This window comes from Gymnoscopelus braueri (assembly GCF_963280865.1).
Source record: "Gymnoscopelus braueri genome assembly, chromosome: 2".
Classification (NCBI taxonomy): domain Eukaryota; kingdom Metazoa; phylum Chordata; class Actinopteri; order Myctophiformes; family Myctophidae; genus Gymnoscopelus; species Gymnoscopelus braueri.
In genome coordinates this window covers 40,992,784-41,018,539 of record NC_137604.1, presented here as the reverse complement: position 1 = coordinate 41,018,539, position 25,756 = coordinate 40,992,784, and the positions used below count along the sequence as shown (strand labels likewise).

The following is a 25,756-nucleotide window of genomic DNA, read 5'->3' as shown; positions in this document are numbered from 1 at the left end:
AATTAGTGTGTCCTGGAATTAGATTTTCAACTAAAATACATTTATAAATGGACATTGAAGCTGTGATAGTAGCATTCTATACACAGTATGCTGTGTATGTGTTCAGTCTTTGCATCTGTGTGGTGACTAACGATATCTCTGAAGACCACGGCTCTCAGGCGATTGATGTCCATGTCCTGCAGCAGTCTGTCCAGGTCTCTGACTGGAGATGTACCCCCTGTCACTGCATCAACTGGGCTCTGCACGCACACACACATATACACACACACACAGAAAGGGAAAGAGGCTTTTTTAACCACTTAAACCCTCTAGTCTATTCTTAGTAAAACAGACCGTTACAACTGTACTTGGATCACTTTTTTCCGTTTACACCAAAATCTTATCAGCATAAATAGCCGATCTAGAGGCTCACAATGTAGATCTGCTATTTTTGTCATGAACCTCAGCGTCCTTATTCTGGGGGTGAATATACCGTGAAAACTGCTGATCTCCAAGCTCACGTCGCAAAGAGATGTGAACTTGTACATCGGCTATTTTTGGTGAGGAGAATTGGTGTAGAGGGAAAAAAAGGAGGGGGCTGTCGTGGAATTCTGGATCAATCAGTAATTGATGAGGCAATAGGAGTCCGAGACAATATTCTAGGTGGTGATGGTTATGCTTTAATTTACATGATATCGTGGGGTGAAGTACGTTAGACACAGATCAGTGGTACGGTAGTTCTGCCAACGAGCACAGGGCTCAGACCATAGTTATACTAGCTGCTACATGGACAAGCTGAACAATAACAGATAGGCTGTAACATAAACAATAGCTATCAGGCCTAGCTGAGACAGCTGCTACAGGCTACCAAATATCATGTCATATCATAATGTATTCCATAAGTACTATAAATGATGGTAAAACATAAAGGTTAGATATAAACAACAATAAATTATATAATGTATAATTCTTCTACAGGGCCAAGTATAGACCCACGGGTGACCCCGGTCAAAGAAGTATACAGTATACTGTAGGGTTAATGCACACAGCTTTTATAATAAATCTACGAAACACTCTCACACCACAAAAACAATGATACACACACTCATGTACACGGACATCATTACTCAAACGCCTCATTGGATATATAAATCATCAGCTGAGTCCAATTTCCTTTTTTTCCCTACATTTCAAATACAGTATACGATGTGATGTGTAACTTATAGTGCATGTCTTTTGCAGTCATACACTGTTGTCCTTGTATCATGGACCCATATGTTCTTAAGTCACAATGAGAGTGAAGACAAATCCCTATAACGATATTTATGTTCATCAGCTGCCGTTATATTTGTAATAATATTAATTATATTATTATTTGTTTTATTTTGAAAATCAGACTCAAGGCCCTCAGTGGCATGTTGCAGAAGACGACAAGGATTGTGATCGGTAAATAAAGCGATTCCTGTCCACGATAGGTCTTAAAGATTTGTGCCATCGGTACGTTCAATTTTAAACCAGTAATGATGTTTATTAATCTCTATGCACTTGGAGGAGAAGGGTCAAGTTTCCGGACACAGGGAAGCTTCGTCTGCCCTGGAGACCCGCATCCTTAACATAAAAGCTCGGACATACAGCCACTGCATTATAAATGAGCCTTTACACACCAGTTTCAGGGAAGAACACCACAAATTTACAGGAAGGTGCTGTATCAAATCCAAAATCCAATGACACAAGGCCTTGGACAGTGTAACATATAGCAACCAGCGCGGTAATGCAATAAGATATGAGCTAACGCAATAACACTTTGTTGCTGGTGGCGTTGGTTGGGGCCACAAAGGACACAATTTCTCCCAATTTACCCAGCTCGAAGATGGGAAACAGAAAAAGATGATGCTTGCAGGTTATTTTTAGTGCATGTCTACATTATGTAGCACCACAGTGGAAAATTACAAGATAAGACAGGGTGACCAACCACAAGGACACCCTCAAATTAGTTATCTTTAAGAAAAATATGCTATCCCAATGTTAGCCAATATCTCAATATATCTGACCAATAGTCGATTAAGAAGGAATTGCTGAGAAATAAGTACATTATTTATCTATTTATTATTTAATCTATTTTTATCTATCTTTGCAGGGGGGAAACAACAAAACATTGATACTATGATGACCAAGAGAGTGGCTCTCAACTCCATGACTGGGGAGTCAAAGTGCTACTGGTTTTCATTGTAGCCCTTTAATCAGAGACAAATCTTTGAGATACCAAGTGAATGAACTTCCTGGAACAATATAAAAGTTACAGCGGTCTGGAGATGCAGATTGACATGAGGAAATGCACTTGCCTGTGCAGGCATGGACTTAGCAGCTCCCAGCATGCTGCTGGGCATGACAGTATGACTGTGAGCAGAGCTCTCAGGCGCGAGGTTAGCGTCTCGCTGTTGGCACTCCAGACAGTTTCTCACCGCCATAGCACACACTGGAAGAGAGAGAGGGAGAGAGAGAGAAAGGGGGGTTAGGATACATCCATCATACAAAAGAGTTAACTCATTGACTGCCATTGACGAGTACACTCGTCAATTGGCCCAAGGCTCACACTGCTATTGACGAATTGACGAGTGTGTGGTGTTTTCAGTGGTTTACGCTAGAGGGCGCTGTTCCGCAGCCTGTGAATCATGATGATGAAGAGCACAGCCAAAGATCACGAGATCACAACAAAATGGAGTTGGTTTCGTTCAGTATTATAGGATTTATAAAAGTAAAATTTTCACTGCTTTCTGTTGCTTTTTGGCGGGAAAAAAACCCACATTCAACTGCCCACAACTATGGAAGCTGTTAGGATTTAGAAGATATTGTTAGAATCAGGTCTTAAGTGGTTAAAGTCTCTCAAAAATGGAGTCGTGGGAGGTGTGAGTTTACAGAGGTACGTTTGCGACAACACAGCCCCAAAAAAAAGTGTTATAAATGGACCCATGTGGTAACTGAGTTATATTAACACACTTTCCTGTGTCGAAGGTCCCTGGCTTGAGTCCCTGAACCAGTTGGAAATCTGGGTGGGGAAAGAAAGCCCTCCCTCAAAAAGTACTATCAAGGTGACCTTCCAGTTGAGGTTGTACTGGGCGGGTCCCATCCCATGTGTGTTTCACTGTATGAGTGTGAAGCAGGTTATTGGGCAGCTGTGCCCCTGTCAACTTTACCTGGACAAGTCATTGTTTTTTCACAGGATTAATTAATAAAACGAATTTATCTTTAAGATGAAATAAATCCTCTGTTCAAAAAGACAAAGAAATTATGGGTCTACAGTATGTAGAAATGGCCTGAAACCCCCATAACCGTACTTCATTGACCGGGGTCCCACAGGGGATTATGATTGGTACCTTCTTTTTTCCCTCTGCACCAAATGTCTTATATAGCCGATCTATAAACACATCATAATGCAACACGTTGTGAGATTGTAGGTTGACCATTTTCGCTGAATGTTCGCATAATTACATACCCAAAATAGGGATGCTAGGGTTCATTTGGTAAAAATAAATAGAGACTGGACCCAATAGCCTTGCAAAGAAAACAATAAAAATAAATCTGGGTCAAAAGCTGTCTCAGGAAATCGGAACCAACACCACATGAAGAAAAAGAGCTGAGATCAACAAAAAAACAAAGAAGAAGAAAAAGAGGGTGGGCGACACAAGGTCAGCACTTCGGCCAACCCTGGCAGCATCGTTCACTCTTCCCTGCTCCACCTCTCCTCCAAGGTCAGTGCTCAGCCACCCCCCACACAACCCCCCGTATCACAGCCTCAACACAGAGCTCCTTTAACAAATGACACTGCCAGCCGAGCAGGTAACAAAGTACCTCCCTCTGAGGCAGGAAATATCTGCTGTTTGATAACTCCGGCTAGGTTCAAGTCTCAATGGGGGCACTTACCATTTCTAATCTGATATATCGCTGTTCTACTTTGCTTTTTTTTTGGTTGCTTTTTTTCATTCTGCACTTTGCGTTTTATATTTATCCCCTCTCTCGCGTCGTTGTGTGCTTGACAACTGACAAATGTTAACTCTGAGCCGTTTAGATTAGGAGGGGTGGAATTATTCTGTCTGGAAATAGGCTCGCCTTTTCCATTAAGACTGTTCACTCATACGGCCATTTATAAAGGAGGGAGAGGAGGTGGAGGTAGGGAGGGGACTGAGAGCAGAGGAGAAGAGAGGCAAAACCTTGTTACAGTCTCCCAAAATCAGATTAGTTGCCAGCAATGGGGAGAGCATACCTCATCAAATATTCATTTCATAACGGCTGCTTGCTAAAAGTGGCCTTGTAGTATTGGAGGCTACCGCTCTCCCACAGACTATAGCAAAGATGCCGTCTGAGCCAAGAATAATTTCTGTTTGCTTAACGTGGTGAGGGAACAGGCGACCATTTTGTTTACGCCACTGACCGTATGAGCATCTAAGAGCAAAAACAGATACCTAGACATGCTCCATTACCTAAATGGAACAAAGGTTGTCGAAATAATTTAAATCATCATTGAGAGTGTGTGTGTGTGTGTGTGTGTGTGTGTGTGTGTGTGTGTGTGTGTGTGTGTGTGTCCATGTACACGTTGTGGCACACATTGATTTGTGTGCGTTGGGAAGGCGCTCCCCTGTAAAATGAATAATGTAAGCATTTGAATATCTTTTATTCAGCTGGAGCAGGAGCCGGGCTCTTGAAGCTGTCAGAGAGAAACTTTAATAGAGCGAAGCAGAGGGTAGAAAGAGGCCCTGGGGCTACACCACTCTGCTCCACAGATCTGCAGTGCTCTACAGCACTACACTCATAGATCTACGTCGTTCTACAGCACTACACTGTTCTAATTGAGTTGGTTCATTGAGATATGCAGTAGGTGGCACTGATTCTCCAGTCAGGTGAGATGTAAATTATTAGACATTAACCGAAATCTTATTGTTTAATTATTTTTTACAGCCTATCCTGTCATACAGAAGTCCGTTGAGCAGCGGATGACTTGTGGACGACTTGTTACAGACAGTGCTTGAATTGGGCCATTACTCGCTGGTACAGAATACCGGTTCTGCTGACTTCTTTTGACCTGAACATTACTATTACTATTATTACTTATAATTAAATATCACCCTCACAAAAACATTCAGTAATCCTGGTCTCTATACTGCCTCCCCCTGGTCAGCCGGGGCGCCAGATGGAGGGGAAAGGAACTGGTTGGAATAACGTGTTCCTTCCACGCGCTACGTCTAACCAGGGAACCTCCCCCTGTCAGGTGATAAGAAGCGGCTTGCTAGCTCTCATGCATTGAAGGAGGCATGAGCTCGGCTCTAGGCTCTCCCTAGGCTGGCAGAGGGAGTGTAGCACCCAGGATTACATGGGCAATTGGCACTGGGTGAAAAAATTGGTTACAAAATTGTGGGATAAAAATGATAGAAATAAAAAATAATTTAATATCACTGGTGAATCTAGGTATTGTGGTTTCAAAGTCATATGACATGTGTGTGAATATTAAATATTCAAATATTAGTCGTGTAGAACTATGAAGGTAAATATATTGCAAAATGCAAGAAAATTGATTTGACCACTCGTAGAATACGATGAACTTTATATATTTTTTTCTAAAGTTCAGTTCTCACATTGTATTCTACTAGTGGTCAAATCACAGCGTTACACTGTTCTACAGAGCTACACCACTCAGCGCTCTACTCCTGTTCTCACAATGTGAGTGTTGTCATGGGGCGAGGTTATAATAACAAGATAAGAGAATGCTGATATGAGCTGAGTGAGGGGGGGGGGGGGGTGAGAGTGGCAGGGGTAGACAGTCAGAGTAGGGAAGCGAGCAGAGGAGGGAGGAGGAGGAGGAGAGGTCAAACTAGCTACAGGGAGCCATGACTGAGGCTGATATACAAGAGCCTCCTGCAGGCTGATAGGATGCAGATCGATGACCGAGAGGAGAGGAGAGAGGGCTGGGTAAGAGGAGGAGATAAGACAGGAGGAAATGGAGAAAGCAGAGGGGTTGGAGATACAGAGAATGACAGTGGGAAAGATGACAAATCTGGTTGGTTCAGCAGCAGACAGACAGACAGCCTGCGCCCCAGGCCAGTGTAATAACTGGATGCACCACAAATCCCGAACCTATGAACCTATGAGGGAGAATGAGAATGAAGGAGAGGGTACACAGGGATGGAAAGATAGAACAAACTGAAGGAGGAAATAGTATCAGTGAGATAGAAAGGAAAGACAGACAGACAGGCGTGCAGGCATAGAGATAGCATCCCTACCCAGGCGAAGGCACTGTCGGAGGATGCCCCCAGACGACATGTTCTTCTCTGCCTCTATTTCTGTGAAGTTGAGGGAGCTGGCGAAGATGAGGACATCCACCAGGTTGATGAGTCGGTGGAGGAAGGTGACTGAGGCCTCCACTGCCAGGCCCTGAGACGGTTCGATGTTCTCCAGCTCATGCTGTCAGTATAGAGAAAGGCGAAATATGGCCATGAGTTGCTTGATATGGAACTCCTTAGCCAAGCAATCTGATTGCCAATTATATGGTGATTAAACAAGGGGTGGTTTTAGCCAAGCAATCTGGTTGATCAAAGACCGATTCCAACTGTGCTCTTGTGGTAACAAGCTTATGAGAGATAATACATTATGTATACAGTGCATGTGTGTGACTGTGTGTGTGTGTGTGTGTGTGTGTGTGTGTGTGTGTGTGTGTGTGTGTGTGTGTGTGTGTGTGTGTGTGTGCGTGTGTGTATAATATATATATATATATATATATTAAAGAAAGAAGAATTTCAGACATTACCCATCCAATCAAAAGCAGTCAGGGGCAAATTAAAGCCTTAATTTATCACATCCCATTTCAAATCCGATTACAGACCAAGAACTGGCCAGATATAATTAAATTAGAATGGAACTGAACCTCAGCCAGCCATCTTCCCAGACAGGCCGGTCGACTAAATGGAAGAGTATTGATAGGAGCTGGGAGTCATGTTACACTAGAGAGCTACAGTGGCTGGAGGTCAGACCATACAAAAACACAGTAACCCTGTTAGCACGAGGCTAACTGTAGTCTAATGTGATTGGGAAAGGTCAATGTGGACATATGCCACGCCCCCTTTGACAGAGCTCACAGTGGGATACAGTCAGAGATACACACACACACACACACACACACACACACACACACACACACACACACACACACACACACACATAATATTCGGACAGAAAGAGAGATGTGCTATGGCTACCATCACTTTACAATGGTGTGTGAGCCGTATCTGGCCACACAAGTCACACAGAACTCTTCTTCGCTTTTACATGTATTCCTTGCATGGCGCACAAACAACCAAACTAATAACAAAACACAGAGAAAACTGCCATAGAGACTCACACTGGAGGAGGTGGCTGCAGAGAGCAGAGGTAGGATGCCTCCACAGGCCATGATGAGGTTGTCTACAACCTGAGAGATGAGGTGGACCGTGTTGTGGACAAACACCGTGTTCTCACTGCTGTTCACAAAGTCTAGCACCGTCTTTGTAGAGTGACTGAGAGGGAGAGAAGAGGAGGAACAGAGGGTTTCTTAATTGAATAATAAATATTTACATTTGCATTCTTTTGTACTCAAATAAACAGCAAAGAAATAGATTTCTGATTGAGCAGGAAATACTTGGAAAATGCTGGTCAGTGATCAGTATCAGGTCATGGTCACCCTACCTCCTCCACATCTGAATATCTGTCTCGATGGAGAACAGCAGGTCGGTGAGGAACCGTTGGTGCATGGTGGACCAGCGGAACTCTGGGATACGGAACATGGTGGAACGAGATGCTGAGGCACTGCCCTCTCTGGCCGAGTCAGGTGCCTCCGCAGCAGCTCCTAGTGTTGCCGTTGCTGTTGGCGCCTGGCCTTGCCCGGAAACCTGCAAGGACACAGACAGTATAAATACACGGTTGAATTGAACAACAGAGAAAGGCTGGAGGATTTTTTTGTTTTGATGCCATATTAGTTTTGATTACACACAGCAAGGACCTTCAATCTCATATCGGAAACAACTTTGAGCTAGAGTAGGGGATCAGAAATTTAAATACTGTGATATTGCAACTTATTAATGCCTAAAATCATGATATAAAGTACACAAGTAATTATGCACTCCACTTAAGACTGCACCTGTTGGCTGTGTTTTTCTAGTCAATTCTTGTGAGAAATATCAAAGCATTTTCAGGTAAAAATGTGGAAATAGAAACAAAATCCGAGGCATTCTGACACATACCTGTACGCTCACAGACGCCCCCTTCAGCTCGAGTCTCTCCGTGTCCGAAGCGACATTGGACACGTCGAGTCTGGCGATCTTAATATCGCTCTTAATCTCTTTGTTCTTGGTGACAGAGTCTGTGTTCTTCTGTGTGTCAGCACTAGGGGGTGCTGTGCTGGTGCCTGGGGCGTTGGTCGCAGTGACCTGGGCTTCCTCTGAACTGCTGCTGGTGGCGGTGGTCTCCGCGGTAGGTTGGGGAGGCGAGGAGAGAGATGGAGCGTTTTCGGACGGTACTGCGGTCTCCTGGGCCGTAGAGGGCAACGTGGCATCCGACGGCTGCGGGTCTGCAGCAGGAGCGTCAGGTAAGGGAGAAGGATGCCTCTCTTCGCTGTGCTCCTCTTTGGGTGCTTCTGAAACCTTTTGTTCCAGTGTTTCAGCCGGTGTTTCCGAACTCTGACACTCCAAAGCGGACCCGTCACTCATTTCACCTTGTTCACCTTCTTGGCTTTCCTCTTTTGTGATACACTCTTCCCCGTTCTTCTCCTCAGCTTTTACCTCCTGATCCTGCTGCTCGTTGCTCTCACTCTCTTTCTCTTCTGTAGCATCTACTCCCTTCTTCCATTCCTCTCCTGTGAATGCAGTGATAAAAGACGACTCCTCAAAGTTTTCGTCCAGGTAACTGGAGCCGACCTGGTCACTAATGGATGACACATCCACGAGGTCCTCGTTGAAGGAGGCTCCAACCACCATGCTGGTTTCCGCAGAGGCACCCGGGGTCTCTGGAGAACCATCGCCTTTAACCTCCAGCTCCACTGCTGAAGCCTCTGGTTCTTCTAGTTCCATGTCCTTCAAGGAGTCTTCTCTGTTTATGTCACTTTCGGAGGATTTCTCATCATCGGCTAGAGGTATTTCTGTACCGTCGGTTTCTGACGTTTCAACGGTTACTCCAGCCACTTCCGTTACTTTCGCGTCCTCTCCTCCTGGTTTTGCCGTTTTGTCAATTTCAGTCAGGGTGCTAGGTGCGCCGGGTGGTATGTTGACGTCGGTCTCGGCGGTGGACGGAACAGCGATCGTCTCCTCCTGGTTGGTCTCTGCGCTCTTCTTCTCTCCCTCTTCTTTTACTTCATCTTCTGGGGTTCTTTGTATCACGGCAGCTTCAGCCTCCTCTTCTTCAGCTGAGCCGGCTTCAGAGGACTCTTGAGCTAAGTGCAGGTCTTCCTCATCGTTCCTGGCCAGGATGTTGGAGACGGTGATGGTTGCTGGTTCCGTCTCACCGGCGGCCTCTTCTGGGCTGGAGGAGGTGAGGGTATCGTTGGACGTGGAGGTAGGCGTATCAGCCCCTATGGAGGACTGTGGGTCCACAGTGAGTTCAATGACAGTGGACGGGGCAGTCTCCTCTAGTTGTTCCCCGTTAGCTCCTACCAAGGTCTCTGAGGCATGGCTGGCTCCAGAGACGGTGCGAATGGAGCCTGCAGACTCCTGGTGCTGGTACTGACGGAACATACGTGAGAGGTTCTCCTTGTGCTGCTCAAAGGTTACCTGTAAAGACAGAACACATGGTTCAGAAGATTAAAACATCTTCAATTGCAACTCCATAAAACAATAAAGAAACTAGACTAACGTTTGATTCACACGCTTGAGCTGATCATTTTTCAACTTGTGCGATTCGCATCACTCTAACAGCGTTGCTACAAAATTATCGCTAAATGTTGTAGAAATGACTGGCATTGCCATTCTTTGATTCCAAGTCTCAAGTGGGGCTCGAAGCTTATATTTTGGCCTGAGGGTGGCACTACAAGAATGTTCATGGGGTCATCCAAATAGATAGGGTTCAGCAGGTTTTATAGGTGTTCAGCAGGTTTTATAGGTTTTATATCAATGTGCCCATCAGATTTTTCAAATCTTGTGTTCAAGTGGAAATTTCGCCCAAGTGGTGACACTAAAGGAAACGGTGCATTCTCTGGGGAGCCGTACATTTCCAAGCAATCTAGCCAGTAGTTTAATATTTTTTAAGCTAAAAATAAATAAATAAAATAGCAGTGATGTCTGGCCATGACAGGCTAGGACAGACTGACAGATGAACAGACCGACAATGACATCCTTAGAGCCCTGCTGCTAGCCAGGCAAAAAATAAAATAACCAAATACCCCAAACATTACAGGTCTAATTACAGGTCTATCAGTCTTCCACCCATCAGATACGCTAAGACCAAACTAAGACTGCTCGTCTATAATGACAATGGTCTGAGTTGGCATTTGAGGAAGAGCCTTTCCATGTAAGCAGTCATAGATAAGCTGCAGATACTGTTAGTTGCGTGTCTGCTGGCTGTGCAGAGTGCGTGTCCGGCATCGGCAAATCCTCCTACACCTAATTTAAGACCCTGCATTAATCAAGCAGCCTCATAGGACAGAAAGTCAAAGACCGACTGGAGAGGGTGCAGGGGTGTGTGTGTGTGTGTGTGTGTGTGTGTGTGTGTGTGTGTGTGTGTGTGTGTGTGTGTGTGTGTGTGTGTGTGTGTGTGTGTGTGTGTGTGTGTGTGTGTGTGTGTGTGTGGATTGTGGGGGATGAAACTAGAGCCACTTTGCTGCATTTTCACCTGAGGCTATTTAGACAGAGAGATGGAGAGAACATTGCAACAGACGGAGAGATCAAAAGGGAGAGAGAAAGAACTAAGACAGCATGGTTAATGTAAACGGCACAGAAAGTGAGGAAGAAAGGAATGGAAGAGAGAGAAGCTGATTATTTGTAATTAATTAGGCGTTATTGTTCTAAATTAGCCGGCTACACGGGTGCCCATTAATCTTCAGCAGGGAAGCAGTGATTGGTAATCCATAGCTCACAGCCTGCACCACTATCCCTCTTCCTTCTGTCTCTCCTTACCTCCTCTCTCGCTAGTCTTTCCCTCCTGCGCTCATCTCTCCCTTGCATTTCTTTCATTGTTTTCCTCTCTTTAACTCCCCCTTTCCATCCCACTCTCACCCCCTCACTCTCTCTCAGTCTCTCTTGCATCTGTAGCGATCACGCAGCGATCCTCTTCCACCCCATTAGCTCCGGCTCAATTTGACATTTTTGCATTTCTTGCAATTAAAAGGCTGCGTTTACAGGACACAGTGTGCACTCCTATGGAAATGATGTCTGGAGCGCAGTACGGCACAGTGCATAACGTCATGGTGCTCAGGATGCAGCCCGCTACATTAAGATGATGTATGTTGGCCTTAAAAAGGGGCACTCGGTAACAGATCCAGTTACCATTAGATGGAGGCAGTGTGCATCGTACGACTCTGTGGTTCTTTTTTTTTTTTAAACAGGCGCTTCGCCCTCCTCGCTACAATATATAAGAAAATGCCTTGGGTGGCCCCAGACATCAGCGCTGATCTAATCTAATTTCATTCTGCTCCGTGACTCGGCCTGCACTCCTGGTGGGGCTATGGAAAAATGTTATGGTAATGTAGGAAACCGTGGTGGGCTCCTCTAATGTGACAGCTAACATGGTATTAACTGGACACACAGAGCAGCCAGATCATACAAATGATTTGAAATGGCTCTCCGCAAAGGGACACCAATGTAAACAAAAAATGAAGCTGGCATACTGTACTACGGTTCTTCAAACTACCAACTTACACAGGCCTCACCTGTAGGTCTGCAACGCTGCAGACACAATATTTTAATAACAGCAAATGTTCCACTTCTACTTTCCCACAGTCCAAGAATAGTGAAGTATGTCATGCAACCATCGATGTTAACCCAAAAGAAATTGACATAAAAAAATATATAAGGTCCACACACTGATTAGATATTCGCACAATAAACAAAGTAAAAAAATGTGCAGACCTTATTATTTTTTATGTTGATCTTCTGTTTGTCCTGCACCAGGACACTGAAGTGAGAATGTATGTGAACTTCCTTATTTATTCCATATTATCCACCGTCTGAAAAGCTTCACACCTAACTCAATATTATGGATGTCACAAAATATGTATCGAATAATGATAACACAGTAGTTTCTTTTTCATTTTTTTGTTCTTAAGAAGATGTACTGTATTAGGCTACATCTTAGAATGAAGTAATGGATATAAAGTGAACATACAGCCTCCAGCGGTTTGCATTTCTTTGTTTCTCCATCGAGACACAGTCTAACGGATCTGGGAACAGCACAGGCCGCAGACCGCAGCCTACGCGGTGAAGGCCGCAGTGGCCCAACGCTGGTCCAGGGAGACCCCCGCAGTAGTAGCCTGGGAGTCCCCATTTAGATCAATAGATAGGGAGCAACCGCAAAACAAAGGGGAAACGGGGAAGGCAGCAGGGCCTCTAATCCGATTAGCTAAATGCAATTCCTCCTCCGAAATCAATGTCGTCTGCTGCTGCAGTCCTGCTGACTGCCTGCTCTCTGCTCTCTTTTCACCTACTCTCCCCTTGGTTAACATTTTTTTTCCTTTGGATTTTTTTTTTGTGCAGTCATCAGCATGCAGTATTTCTGATTGGTGTCTATATAAGAGCCCTCTGAGATTTGATTCATTAAGGCCAACTAGTACTATTGCTCTCATCCAGAGAGACATACAAGTAGAACTTGGCATTTCCATGACCCTAAAAGGATCGTGCATGAGAGCCTTGCTAGAATACACAATGGGAGACATGAAAACTACGTAACAAGGAAGGATTTTTTGTTATTCTAGAACCAGGCTTTCAAAACAGTGTTACATTGTGCAGGGGAAGAGAATGAGAGATGGAATAATGATTCAGCAAGGAGAGGGGATGTGAGGTGATCTCAAAGAGAAAGGACTACATTATAACAGCTCTCTCTTCTGAGCTTTAGATGACATTGAATGAGAGTTCATTTTCCACCAGTCATGTGCCTACATCCTGATATATGAATCAGTGGCCAAACATTATTTGATTCCCAGCTTATTAACTCATTCACTGGCATTGACGTGTTTGACGTGTTTTTTTCCCAAAGGCCCAGACTGCCATTGACTGGGTTTGATGTGTTTTGGGTGTTTTCCACTAGATGGCGCTGTTCGCTGACACATGAGTGACCATTTAATCCTCAGACACACAGATCCAGGAGATCACGTGATCCCAAGATTTCCTCCTCCATTCACTTCCTTGTTAATCGATTTTTTTAAAAGCCTGTATCTCGCCCCCCCCCCCCCCCTGGTTTTACTCTGCATTTTTGACGAGACATGCTATATTCAGCGGCCTGTAACAAGCGAACGGGGTGTTGCGATGACGCCGTTTTTTCTCACGGACACCACAGAGACACGTCTTTGTTTTCCAACGGTCGGGGGCTCCATCAGACTGAAAATAAATATTCTGTGACTAGTTGAAAGGTAAGGAAACGCTGATTTTTGCTGGCAGTAGCAGAGCAAACAATGTTTTATTTCTGGCAGTCACCCACCGTCGATTCAACAAAGCAAGTAGTTTCACTGCTAGACCCTCAAGTAGTCTGGTGCGACCAGTGGTCTTGCCGTGTTCTCCCATTAGACTTATTAGCGCCGTTGTGAAAGAGGAGGGAGCTGTGCCAAACTTGAAAATGTGTCAGCTATACGAAAAGTATGGCTTTAAGAATAGTTAACTCGTTCTTCAATGAACAACCTGCCTGAAGAAACAATAGAATCAATTTCCAGCCATTATCTGGCGCTGGTCAATGCACCTCTACAGTATGTTCTCATTTCCCCCTTCTTTTGTGTGCTTATTGATGTCTCTAGCTCCAACCCTGAGAACAGCAGCAGTGTGTGTGTGTGTGTGTGTGTGTGTGCGTGCGTGTGTATGATGTCTCAATAACACAGCCTTGATCTGAGATTTATGTCCCAGCTGTTTAACTCCATGTGTGAAGTGGGAACAGAGGTGTTTGACTTTAGGCAATTAAATTGCAATCTTACACTTTTAACAATTCATTCTATTCAAGTTGCATTAGGAGTAAACATTTACAGTATACATATATACTGTATATGAATATGCCAGTTTTGCACTAGTTATTGATGCCTCCACCTACTATATAATACAGATCTATCTATCCATTTCTGAGGCCCTGAATGTTTAACTTTCCATTACACAAAAGTTAAAGGCAATTAAAATGCAGTTCCTTAAAGTTCCTGTCAACATAAATGACCACAAAAAAAGAAGGTACGCATTTACATTTTTACAGCATTTTGACGGATCTATTTGTATCAAGTGTTTGTTGGTTGTCATGTTAATTCAGTGGTGCTCTGCCAGCAGGGTAATGAAGTGAGCAGACAGAGGGAGGCTGAAGGACACAAGCTCCTTCATGCACTGATCCCTCTGCTTCTGGAGAACTGTCCTTCATTCAACTCAGCTACTGGAGGAGAGGGCCACCTTGGGACAGACTATGTGTGTGTGCGTGCGTGTGCGTGTGCGTGTGTGTGTGTGTGTGTGGGGGGGGGTTAGGGGTGTCTGTCGTGTCAGCAGACCCACCTGCAGGAACAGCTGTCTGTTCTGACACACACATATGCAGATACGCTCACCTGCAGCCATACTGGCAGACATACAAGGATACGCAAACGTACCCGCATGCACACATGCTTGCATGCAACACAGACACACACACAGATGTGCATGCACACACACACAGCAAATAAACACGTTTTCTCTGATTCGTATCACCTTGTTGCTTTCGGCCGCCTACACAGAGCTTCAAGGCCTAAACCATCTTGTATCAGCGGCTTCAGCTTCAGTTCAACTGAGAGAGACTATCATGGTAGTGGAAAATCCCGAAGACAACCTCAACCTGCTTCCCAATTAGTACAGTATATCGTTACTGTCTGGCAGAAACATTGTATCTCCATGTTTCACACTTTATTTATTTTTCATTAATTAATAACTTATATTTTATTTGTCGTATGCGTCACACAAAAGTAGCGAAGATAGAACAATCCTTGTTGAATGGCCATTTTTGAAAGCGTTAGGGGTAAATAACTATAATGACATGCCCAAAATAGGGGCAACAGGTTGAACGTAGTTAACTCTGTCTGTGTTAACAAATGCAAAGTATTAACAAGTTCCCTTGCGTTCCCATTTCCTGAAAAGTAACGGCGACGACATCTTAAATACAAGCATCTAGGACCGAACAAATACGAACAGGATTACAATGTAAAGATCATAAGGCAGAATCTAGATTTGGTTCATTTCATTTTAATTACAGACGTGACTGGCCTTAAATATGTTCACAAGTTATCCTGTTCACTGCCACGCTAACCCTGCAGAGTAAGAACAGAGGTGGAGAAAAAGACCAGTTTGAAAAGAAAGCTCGTTCATTCTGTTCCGTATCCCTCACAGACCAGAAAACGCAAATGTCTGCTTTAATTTAACCGATTTTAACTAAACTATTTGCCAGCTAACAAAGGATGTGTTAAATGAGTTTACAATGAGTAAACTCACAAGTTTATCTTGAAAACGTTTAAAATGTCTGCCCCAAGGGAATGCATTTAATGTCTTCATGCTGCAAGCTTACAGGCCTATGTGAAGGTCCTGTCTTCAGTGCTTGAGTGCTGTTGACAAACTGACAAATAGTTCTCCGCTACATTTACAAGCTTCAAAACAAAAATGTGCATCCAAACTGGGAAACCGCATTTACAGGTTAGCATTGTTAGCAAAGGAACAACTTTGTTTTATTGCAATAGACGAGAACCTCTAACCGTTTTAAGAACCAAGATGTTGACAAAAGAAACGCCCTTCAATGAATTTCAGTGACATCCGACTTTTTTCCTGCAGAGCAGCTCACACATCAGTGGGTCAATGGTGTCTGTGCAGAACCGTGAACATTAAATCAGAGAGTGAGCAGTGTGTCTTCACAAAAAATATATGCAGGATGTGCATATGTATGTATGTATATGTATGTATTTGTGAATGTGTGTATGTATTTATCAGAGGCTCCCAGTGGGATGCTTGTATTTATGAGGCCTTGTTTCTGTGATTGTTCAGACACAGTGGAGATGAATATTCAATGAGCCGAGAGAACAGGGCTCAGGAGCCCAGGAGAGACCATCAGCTGCTCTGTACCGCTAACACACACACACGCATACACCGATACATTCAAGTGCAAACAGATACATGCACACACACACACACACGCGTACACACACACAGACGCAAACACACACACACACACACACACACACACACACACATGCATACACACACACACGCATACATGCATGTGCGTAAGTGCGTGCACACACACACACACCCACACACACACAGAGCCCTGCGGCAGTGGGAGGAGAGAGCAACAGTGACAAACAGCTTTGGTGCTACAAAGGTGGCAGGAAATCTATCAAACAGGACAATAAAATTGCAATTGAGTTTCTTTAGCTTTTTTTATTTATTTTTTCTTCTAGCAGATGCATGTATCTTGATGGCTTGCGTCCACTGTAGCTATCCACTTCAAAGGCTGGATGCCTGCTGAGAGTGTGTGTGTGTGTGTGTGTGTGTGTGTGTGTGTGTGTGTGTGTGTGTGTGTGTGTGTGTGTGTGTGTGTGTGTGTGTGTGTGTGTGTGTGTGTGTGTGTGTGTGTGTGTGTGTGTGTGTGTGTTCTCGTGTTAGATCTTATAACGGCATGTGTGTATTCACACACAGGACGAACATGTGAACTTCTGTTTTTAGATCGGTGCCGGGCATGGTAAATAGCGCCAAGAAGAAACAACATTAATCTTGTGCAATTATAGGGAAAAAGGCAATTACAGCCTGTCTAGTACCAAAGAAGAATGAACAATCTCAGGCGCTGTGCTAAAGCAGAACGTAGCTATGCAGCCAAACGCGTGAAACCTGCAAGAACAATAAGCTTAGGTTGAAACGAAATCCCACATACATGAGCTGGTGTTCATAAACAGCAAGTGACGTGGGGTTTATTTCTTTACTGTGTGATGGAAAACTGGACAAACTGTAAATTACATTAACATCAATATTGTCCAAAGAGACACCAGCGTGCCAATAATTAAATAAAAGATATAACACAATAAATATATTCTTACTCCAGTTTAGAAACATATTTTTCAATAAGGGTTGTTTACCATAGTGAATCAAATGTACCGTAGTGATTATTACAATACCAACATTATGACACTGATATATGCAGAATGTAACTGGAATGCTATTATACCATACTGTACAGTACTATATAATGCAGGTCCGTACGATATTTAACAGTTGTTTTCGTTTTTCGTGTTGGATATTGTAGTGTGTGTGTGTGTGTGTGTGTGTGTGTGTGTGTGTGTGTGTGTGTGTGTGTGTGTGTGTGTGTGTGTGTGTGTGTGTGTGTGTGTGTGTGTGTGTGTGTGTATACACACACACACATATATATACATACACATACATACATATAAAACGTTCTATGTCCAGAACCGTTCCTTTTTTATAATCATTTAAAGAATATTCGAAAATAGTGAAAATAGCCGATCTACAAGCCCATTTTACCATCTACAAGCTTGTAGATGTGCTATTCCACTACTTTTGTGTGACACTCTTGATATGATGACTTAGGGAATTTAATTATGAAAAAACATAAAAAGTTGGAATATGGATAAAGTAGGTTTATGCCTGACAGCAACAATAGTTATAGTTATGTATTTACTCATTCATTCATTAACAGAGTATTTCCAATGGCAGCTAGATACTAGGAATGAGGTTAAATATTTTCAGCAATATTACTTACTGGACCGTTGTGTCCTGTGAAAACTGTAATTATTACTAACTGTGACATACTGTACCTATGCATTGTGTTGATACTACACTGTTGAGACGGTGAGTAGATACTGTACACTGAGGTCCACAGTGTTGAAAGAATGACTACACAGTGGTTCACAACTCCCAGAATACTGCTGCTTTCTGTTCTGACCGTTTAATCAGGTTCTCGTTTAGAGCTGAGACAATAGGTGAATGCAATTAGTACAACAGAGAAGTAGCAAAAGACTGGATGCCAAGGACAGTAGACTATACTAAAGACACGCGTGCAACGCACGCGCACACATACACACACACACACAGTACTCACTGCTGCTTTCCAACACTCTTCCATGCAGTCTAACTGTGCCCCCTACTGGTGACCACCTCTTAAACCACCCTGATCCTCACAAAACGTCTCACATCACGAGTACTTCTTCAAGTTGGCCTTCCCTTCAATCTGCCAGGCTTAAAAAACCTCCCCTGACCACAATCTGACACCAGCCTCAATTACTTCACTGCTTTGGAACCGAGCGACGTAACGCGATATCAACACTGAATTTTCTAAAGCAGTTCCCTGAATTGACTTTTTGGAAATCAGAAGTGCCAGGAGTTTATTTTTATCTCTGCGACGTGAAAGATGGAGACTCCATACATAAATAGAGAAGAGAGGTTGAACTGGCTGCTAGGCACTTTACACTGTACTGTAAATCTCTTTTTTTTTAAAACATCATAATCACTGTATGGTTTCCATCAGTGGATCTGATGGGCATAGACTGAGGCAGGGCTCCATTACTATTATGTCAGCCTAAGCTGTGAGTTACTAAGCACAGGTAATAGTGCCAAGGGCTCTAATTTCTCCGGCACCGTTCCGTTTTGAATTAAAAAAAATGTCTCCCAAGTGTTCTGAACACATGCCTTCATAAAAGAGAAACACTATCTCTGGAACGGTGGTTTTCAACCCTTTTCATATCAAAGTCCATTATTTGTTCGGCATTTGAGCCACGGACCACCATTTGATGAGATTTAGTCCGCTCAGAACCCAAGACTTAAGAATATTTTGTTATCGTTGGATACGATTTCGTCCACAATTCTATGCTGTATTGATGTTGGTGCCATAGGAGAGATTACAGGCAAACGTTGATCAAAATAACAATTCCTCTACATTCTCCAATTGTGTAGACTTCTTGTAAATTAAGTCATGCCGATGTTTAACAATAATTCTACTCTTGAGAGCGTAAAATGAATGGTTTCATTTTACGCTCTCTTTTTACGCTCTCTTTTGTGGCCAACTGCAGAAGTACCTCCACTAGGGTAGCAGCAGTAGGTAGCAGGCTCAGGAGATAGAGCGGCCGCCTGGGAATCTGAAGGTTCCCGGTTCGATCCCTTGCTCCCCCCTGGCTTTGTGTCAAATGTCCTTGAGCGAGACACTAAACCCTTAACCCCTTAAATTACCTGCCAAACACGAGTATAACCGTTGTTGAAAAATACACCCGTTTACTGACAACAACGAGTATAACCGTTGTTCAATTTATCCACACAGAACCAGAGATATCACGATCCAAAGATTTCTAGCTCCATTCACTCCTTGGTTAACTTATTACTTTAAAATCCTGTATCTCGGCTCCTGTGTAAATTTTTTTTAACAGTGGCAGTGGGGGAAGTTAAAAAAAAAAGAACCCTCTGGCAGGGAAAGTGTTAAGACCGGGAACGCATCTGTGTCATTTTCAGATTTCTTTGGCTATTCAAAAAATAGCAGATATACAAGCTCATAGCGCGGCACTGAGTGCCGCGCTAGCTTGATCTGCTATTCTTTGAAAAATCGTGAAACTGTGAGCAGGTTGGTACCTTTGCACGGCTTCCTCCGCTTTCGGTGCGTGTGAATGCGTCAATGTAACATTCTAAAGCGTTTTGAATAAAGGTGGTATTTATTACTTTTTCTTTCCCGCATATACTGTATGTTTTATACTTTTTGAAATATCGACTTGCATTTTATAATGGAAGTTAATGGGGCATTGTTGGGCTGAAAGCATGCCCAAATTTGGAGTCATACGTCATAGATAGTATATCAGATAGTCTGACATCATAAATGACTGAAGTCACAGGCTGGCCACACGAAGTCCAAGATGAGAGTTTTCTCAGATTCAGTTGAAAAACAATGCATCTTCTTTTCTTGTTCCTTTCCCCTATAATCCCCTATTTGGTGAGTGGGTCCATGTTCAAACTAACATGTGACAGACGAAAGGGTTTGATGTCTACTGTTGGAAGGGTTCAGAACTGGATGCAAAAGTGGTGCATCTACAGCAAAAATACTGCACAGACATCCACTGTGTGTGTGTGTGTGTGTGTGTGTGTGTGTGTGTGTGTGTGTGTGTGGGGGGGGGGGGGGGGGGGGGGTGTTTACATACACGAGAACCACTGAGTGCGTGAGATGAAATGGAAAAGGGAAAAGAGAAAGAGTGCTTGAAATGTGGCACAAGTGATATGGATAGAGAGAGAGGAGACGATCCCCAGAGAATGATAAACAACGCTCTGCGTGTGTGTGTGCTCATGTACATAACGAGCGCTCTGACCTTGGAGTGTGTGATGGACAGGGTGTCCACCCAGACCCTCCAGCCTCCCCACTCGTACTTGATGGCGTGGTACAGCAGGATGCGGAAGATGGCGTACACCATCTCGGTGATCTTCTGCTCCTCGCTGCTCTTCGGGTTGATGAAGCACAGAGACAGCATCCACTCCTGCCACACGGAGCACTGCAGCAGACTCCTAACACACACACACACACACACACACACACTTTATGAAAAAACACGTACCGTATGATAGTACACTATGAAATCTTGAGTGTTCATTTCACTCCGAGAATGTAAAAATAGAACCAAATGTACCTTACAGGTCCATTCTTTTCCACTTATACATACATGAGTTAAATTAACTTGTGTATTATTTCAGAACGCTCCTGATATACCAAAACACACACACACACACACACACACAAATATAGTACCAACACTAATTCATGATTTGTATTTTCTTTTGTTTACATTTTAGTCAGACAACTATCACCCGAGGCGATTCATGATGCAAACAGTCAGATAACTTTAAACTGCTTCATCGCCAACATTTCAAACAAAGCAATTATTGGAGGGGAAAAGAATACAGTAATCAGAGCCATGATTCCTTTCATCTCATAATGATTATATACATTATCAGCCCTGAGGCATGACATAGAACGAGACGAGAGCTACTGTAAGAAGAGAGGTAAAGAATAACACTAGGCAAAGCAAGCACACACATATTGTACACACATGCAGGAAAATTGCATATCCTCTATAGCTACTGTAGTATGAGATATACCCCCCATGTGACTACAGTACCTCTGGAATAACAGTGTATGAAATATTCATGTCTATGTAACCATACTATATCTTTACTCTAACTATGTTTAACATTATGAACTTTATTAATCCCTCTGGGTAATTTGTTTTGGGCAGCGTTTACACAGAGAAACACAGTAACACTCCAAGGATCTACATGTGGAATAGAATTATTATTTTTTATTTTTCTAAATTTTTATCCCACAAATTTTTTTTTTTTTCACCCAGCGCCAATTGCCTATGTAATCCTTGGCGCTACTCTCCCTCTGCCAGCCTAGGGAGAGCCTAGAACATAACAAGGTCCAAAAATAAAACACAAAAGTGAAAAAAATATATATATAAATCTACAGAGCATTCAGAAGTCGTATTGCAGAGGAGATGAACAATTTAGAATGGCGGTTGGGTTTACAAGTGGGTAACACATAACGACAGATGCCTGATGGCAACAGAAACATTTGGTTACAGGGTCTCTTTGATTGGTTTGGTGTGGTTCGGCCGGAGGATGTGTTGGTTACAGGAAGAACTCTAGGTCTATTTGTTTTGAGTGATTTGGTTGACATTATAACAGCCCCACACACACACCCACACACAGTCCTCTTCCTTACCTGCGGTTCTCTCTGCTGTTGTTGAACAGTTTGATCATGTCAGACAGGAAGACTCTGCGGACCTCCATGGTCTCAGGTGACGGAGGACAGTTCTTCAGCAAGGCTGCGATCACCTTCAGGATCTCTGGAGAACAAACACCCAGCACACGGACCAACTTATCAAGGACACACATTCATATTTGTCTCATTCTTAAAGTCTTTAGAACACTACTTTATAATTCATGGACAGCAACACAAGAGAGAGACATGAGCTGGATTCCAACCTGTGGTATCCTTACTGTCTGGACCCTATGAGATATTATATGAACACACCAGGGAGGAACCTTTGTAATGAAATGTTCAGACTTCAAAAAGAGGAATGCTGTACCAGGGCACAGCGACTCGCAGTTAAAACAGCCTTTTATTAATGCAGATGACCTACGCCTGCAGCCCACACAGACCTCAGTGATAGCCCTCTGTTGAAGCACAGCTCTAATGAAAGAGTGTTCCTCAGAGCTCATTTATCTACATTTGAAAAGGTTAATATGACACAAGTCGTAAGCAGTACTCACACCGATTATGTAGCAGCCAGGTCTGTGCCCACGCAGTACATATACCCCCCCCCCCCCCCACACACACACACACACACATCCCGGGGATGGAGATTTGTCCATGGAACCTTTACAGTTTAAACGTTTAACGTCCATAAATGTGCGTATGTTTTATCTGTTTGCAAAGTATGACTGAGGGACCCATTTGTCAAATGATATACGTAACAGCAAATTACATTTTGAAGACGATTAAAATAACAAAAAGTTGGTATTCCACAAGGAGGAGGATTCTGCCTGGAAATAACAATCAGAGCTCAGCCTGACAGAGAGCGAGGGGTGGGTGGTGCAGGGGTTAGAAAGACCACAAATCAACAACTAAATCAGACATTGGTCTGAGCATGTGCAAATCATTGTGTCACAAATCATCTCCATTCTCCTCGACAGCAGACACCTGGAAAACTCTGCGGCCAACGCTACAAAAAGCAAAACGGAGGAGAAACTGAAGCAGAATAGAAAAAAAAAGAATCAAATCAAATTAAATTAAGAAAAAACAAAAAGTCCTGAGTTCCATTGATCTCTATCATACTGTAAATGGTTTTGGTACTGTTTCAAATCAGAGGGGCCCCCTGAGTCACGGGGGCCCTTTCTTGGATGGCTCGGCTTTGGTTAACCCGAAGAGACTGGCTGTTTAGATGAATTATCTAGACAATGTCAGTGTCCATTTGCTGTGAGCCGGGGAGACGACCAAAGGGGGCTTCGGTTTCACTCTGCCCGACAACAGCCTCCCCAACCACCCCCCGGCCCCCACCCCCCCGCCCTCAGTCCTTGGCACTAACCGATGCCCTCCCTCGCCCCGGCAGACGGCTGTGTTGTTTCTACGCCTTAGTCATTCAAATTATGAGTCGCTGAACCCTTACCGCCAGAAAATTACCCCAGCATGTACCGGGAATGAGGGACGGATAGAGGGAAGAAGAGGGGAGGGGAAGGGAGGGGATAAGGATGGAGGGATGGCTTATTGCATTCTCTCTCTCTCTCTCTCTCTCTCTGTCTTCCTTCTTTCTTTCTTTTTTTTACTTTTTGCTCTCGGTTGCCTTTCTCTTGAGTTAATTTGAGGGAAACGGTACTTCCTCGGTCTGTTTGATTGGCTCTGACGTTACTAAACACTGCAATCAGGAGGCCATTTTGGGGTTTCGTAGCAGATTAAATCAAGAGAACAGGCAAGTAAAGGAGGAACAGAGCCCCCCACCCCCCCAAACACACGCACACACACACACCGCTGTGCGTTCTGTGGTGGCTCGCTCATGTGTAGAACTGTGTTTGTATGATATATACTGGCTGTCTGGGACGGTTGGGAAGGGGAGACCTTAACACAATAAAGGCTTTAGGTAATCACTGTGCGACGACGGCTGTACTCCTGTCAGATTAAGGCTGGTTGGAAGTAAACCTGGGCTGTGATTACACCACACTCTGGAGTTTCAAGTCCACTGAAGTTCTGTATATATTTATGTGTGTGTGTGTGTGTGTGTGTGTGTGTGTGTGTGTGTGTGTGTGTGTGTGTGTGTGTGTGTGTGTGCGCGTGCGTGCGTGTGTGGGGAGAGAGAGGAAAATAAAGGTAGGGCGAAAGAAAGCAACAAGCAGAAAGGGACATGAAAAGAGCCCATGAAATAGAAAGAGAGAAAGATGGAGAGAATCAGAGAAAAGTGAGAAACAGAGAGAGAGACAGATAGAAAATAAAAAAGGGAGAGAGGGAGGGACAGAGAGTCAGAAAGACAGAGGGGTGGGGAAAGGAGAGATGTTTTCTCTCTCTTAGAATTTGGTTTCCACATATGAAAAGGTTTTGGGAGCTGTCATGTGAAACTGGAGGTAAGTAATGGTCTGAAAATATCCTGCAGAAGCACTGATCAAAGGCTGCCCTGCTATTGCTGCTCTTTATGGTGCATCATATAGAAAATAAGCACACTCTTTGTACTAGTAATGAGGCACTGGTACAATGTATAGATATGTGCGGGCACAGGCAGAACATCTACTGTACGACCCAAGCTTCAGTGCTTTCAGTGGGTACTTTACAAAAATATGAAAATAGAGTGTAAAGAAAACAATTAAGTGCTACAAACTAACTAAGATACCAAATAAAACATCGAACCTAGCATCTGTCAAACAACATGCTATCTAAATGCTGTTCAAATAAAATACATTTAAGATTCTATCTAAACTATTGTAATCCTATTCTCACAATAATGTAAAAGCTGGACAAATACTGTAGGTAGTAATAATATACAGTATATTCTAATAACTCTTATATCTAGTGATTATATTACAAACTCTAATTCTTGGCATTTTATTTATCATTTCCATCTTGCATCTCAATAATGTTTTTCATTGCAGAGAAACATGCAGCATTCATATGTGTGTGTGTGTGTGTGTGTGTGTGTGTGTGTGTGTGTGTGTGTGTGTGTGTGTGTGTGTGTGTGTGTGTGTGTGTGTGTGTGTGTGTGTGTGTGTGTCTCTGTGTTTATACATATGATATATAGATCTATCACATCAAGTATTAACACCATGATCCAACTATAAGCCCAGCCTTCCATTAGAGCCTCAGTCGTGTGATAACAGCCTAGGGGTTTACAGAATGTATGTTGCTCATTTGTGTGGTTGTATGTTAACAGTGGTGTGGCTCTATGGGGAGCAGGGTGTAGTGGCAGTAATAGCAGAATGTAGTGGTAGGAAGGGATGGGGTGGATGTGATTTAATGGTGCAGTGCGCTGCAGAGGGGGTGCTTACGTGGGTTGAGGATCTTAACGGTGGAGTCGGGGTCCGGATGTTGCTTATGGATCACTTGAGTGCATATCTGCTCCGTCAGAATCTGTCGGGAAGGTGGGGGGATACTAGTCAGGAATATCCACATACTGTTAGGGCTGTCACGATCAGGACATTTCATTTTGTTTTTGGCATTGGACATTTGAACATTATGAATAAAAAAACTATTTCTGTTGGCTTTTAGGTAAACAAAAATTCCACAAGGCAGATATGACAGATCATTTAAATATGCAAAGAAATGACTGACGTATAATAACGTTATACTTTCAAAATGTGAAAAAAGCAGATCTACATGCTGTTGCTGTTTCTGGAAAATGTTTGAAAATCTAAGAAAATTTTACAACATGGAAATGATTATGACAAATATGGTAAATAATTGCGATATCTCCAATAATTGCGATATCTCAAATAATTGCGATTGGTCCTACATACTTTACTGTATTACAGTGTAATACCATAACGCTGTGTGTTATCTTCGAGGAAGTGCTGAACCTCCAAGTGTGTTGCAGAGTTGCATTTATGTACAGTAT

General features: G+C 43.4%; 1 protein-coding gene across 3 annotated transcripts in view; it reads right to left on the bottom strand.

Annotated features, from left to right (window-relative positions):
• lrba (LPS-responsive vesicle trafficking, beach and anchor containing) overlaps nucleotides 1-25,756 on the bottom strand; it is a 301,696-nt gene that overhangs the window by 211,610 nt on the left and 64,330 nt on the right. For all 3 annotated transcript variants that reach the window (XM_080449815.1, XM_080449816.1, XM_080449817.1), the window contains exons 19-27: nucleotides 25,191-25,272; nucleotides 21,883-22,006; nucleotides 20,474-20,666; nucleotides 8,244-9,764; nucleotides 7,690-7,892; nucleotides 7,367-7,520; nucleotides 6,252-6,432; nucleotides 2,322-2,455; nucleotides 132-239 (exon numbers count right to left, since the gene is read on the bottom strand). In XM_080449815.1, coding sequence (XP_080305941.1) covers nucleotides 132-239; nucleotides 2,322-2,455; nucleotides 6,252-6,432; nucleotides 7,367-7,520; nucleotides 7,690-7,892; nucleotides 8,244-9,764; nucleotides 20,474-20,666; nucleotides 21,883-22,006; nucleotides 25,191-25,272 — 2,700 coding nt within the window. The remainder of the gene's footprint in view (nucleotides 1-131; nucleotides 240-2,321; nucleotides 2,456-6,251; nucleotides 6,433-7,366; nucleotides 7,521-7,689; nucleotides 7,893-8,243; nucleotides 9,765-20,473; nucleotides 20,667-21,882; nucleotides 22,007-25,190; nucleotides 25,273-25,756) is intronic.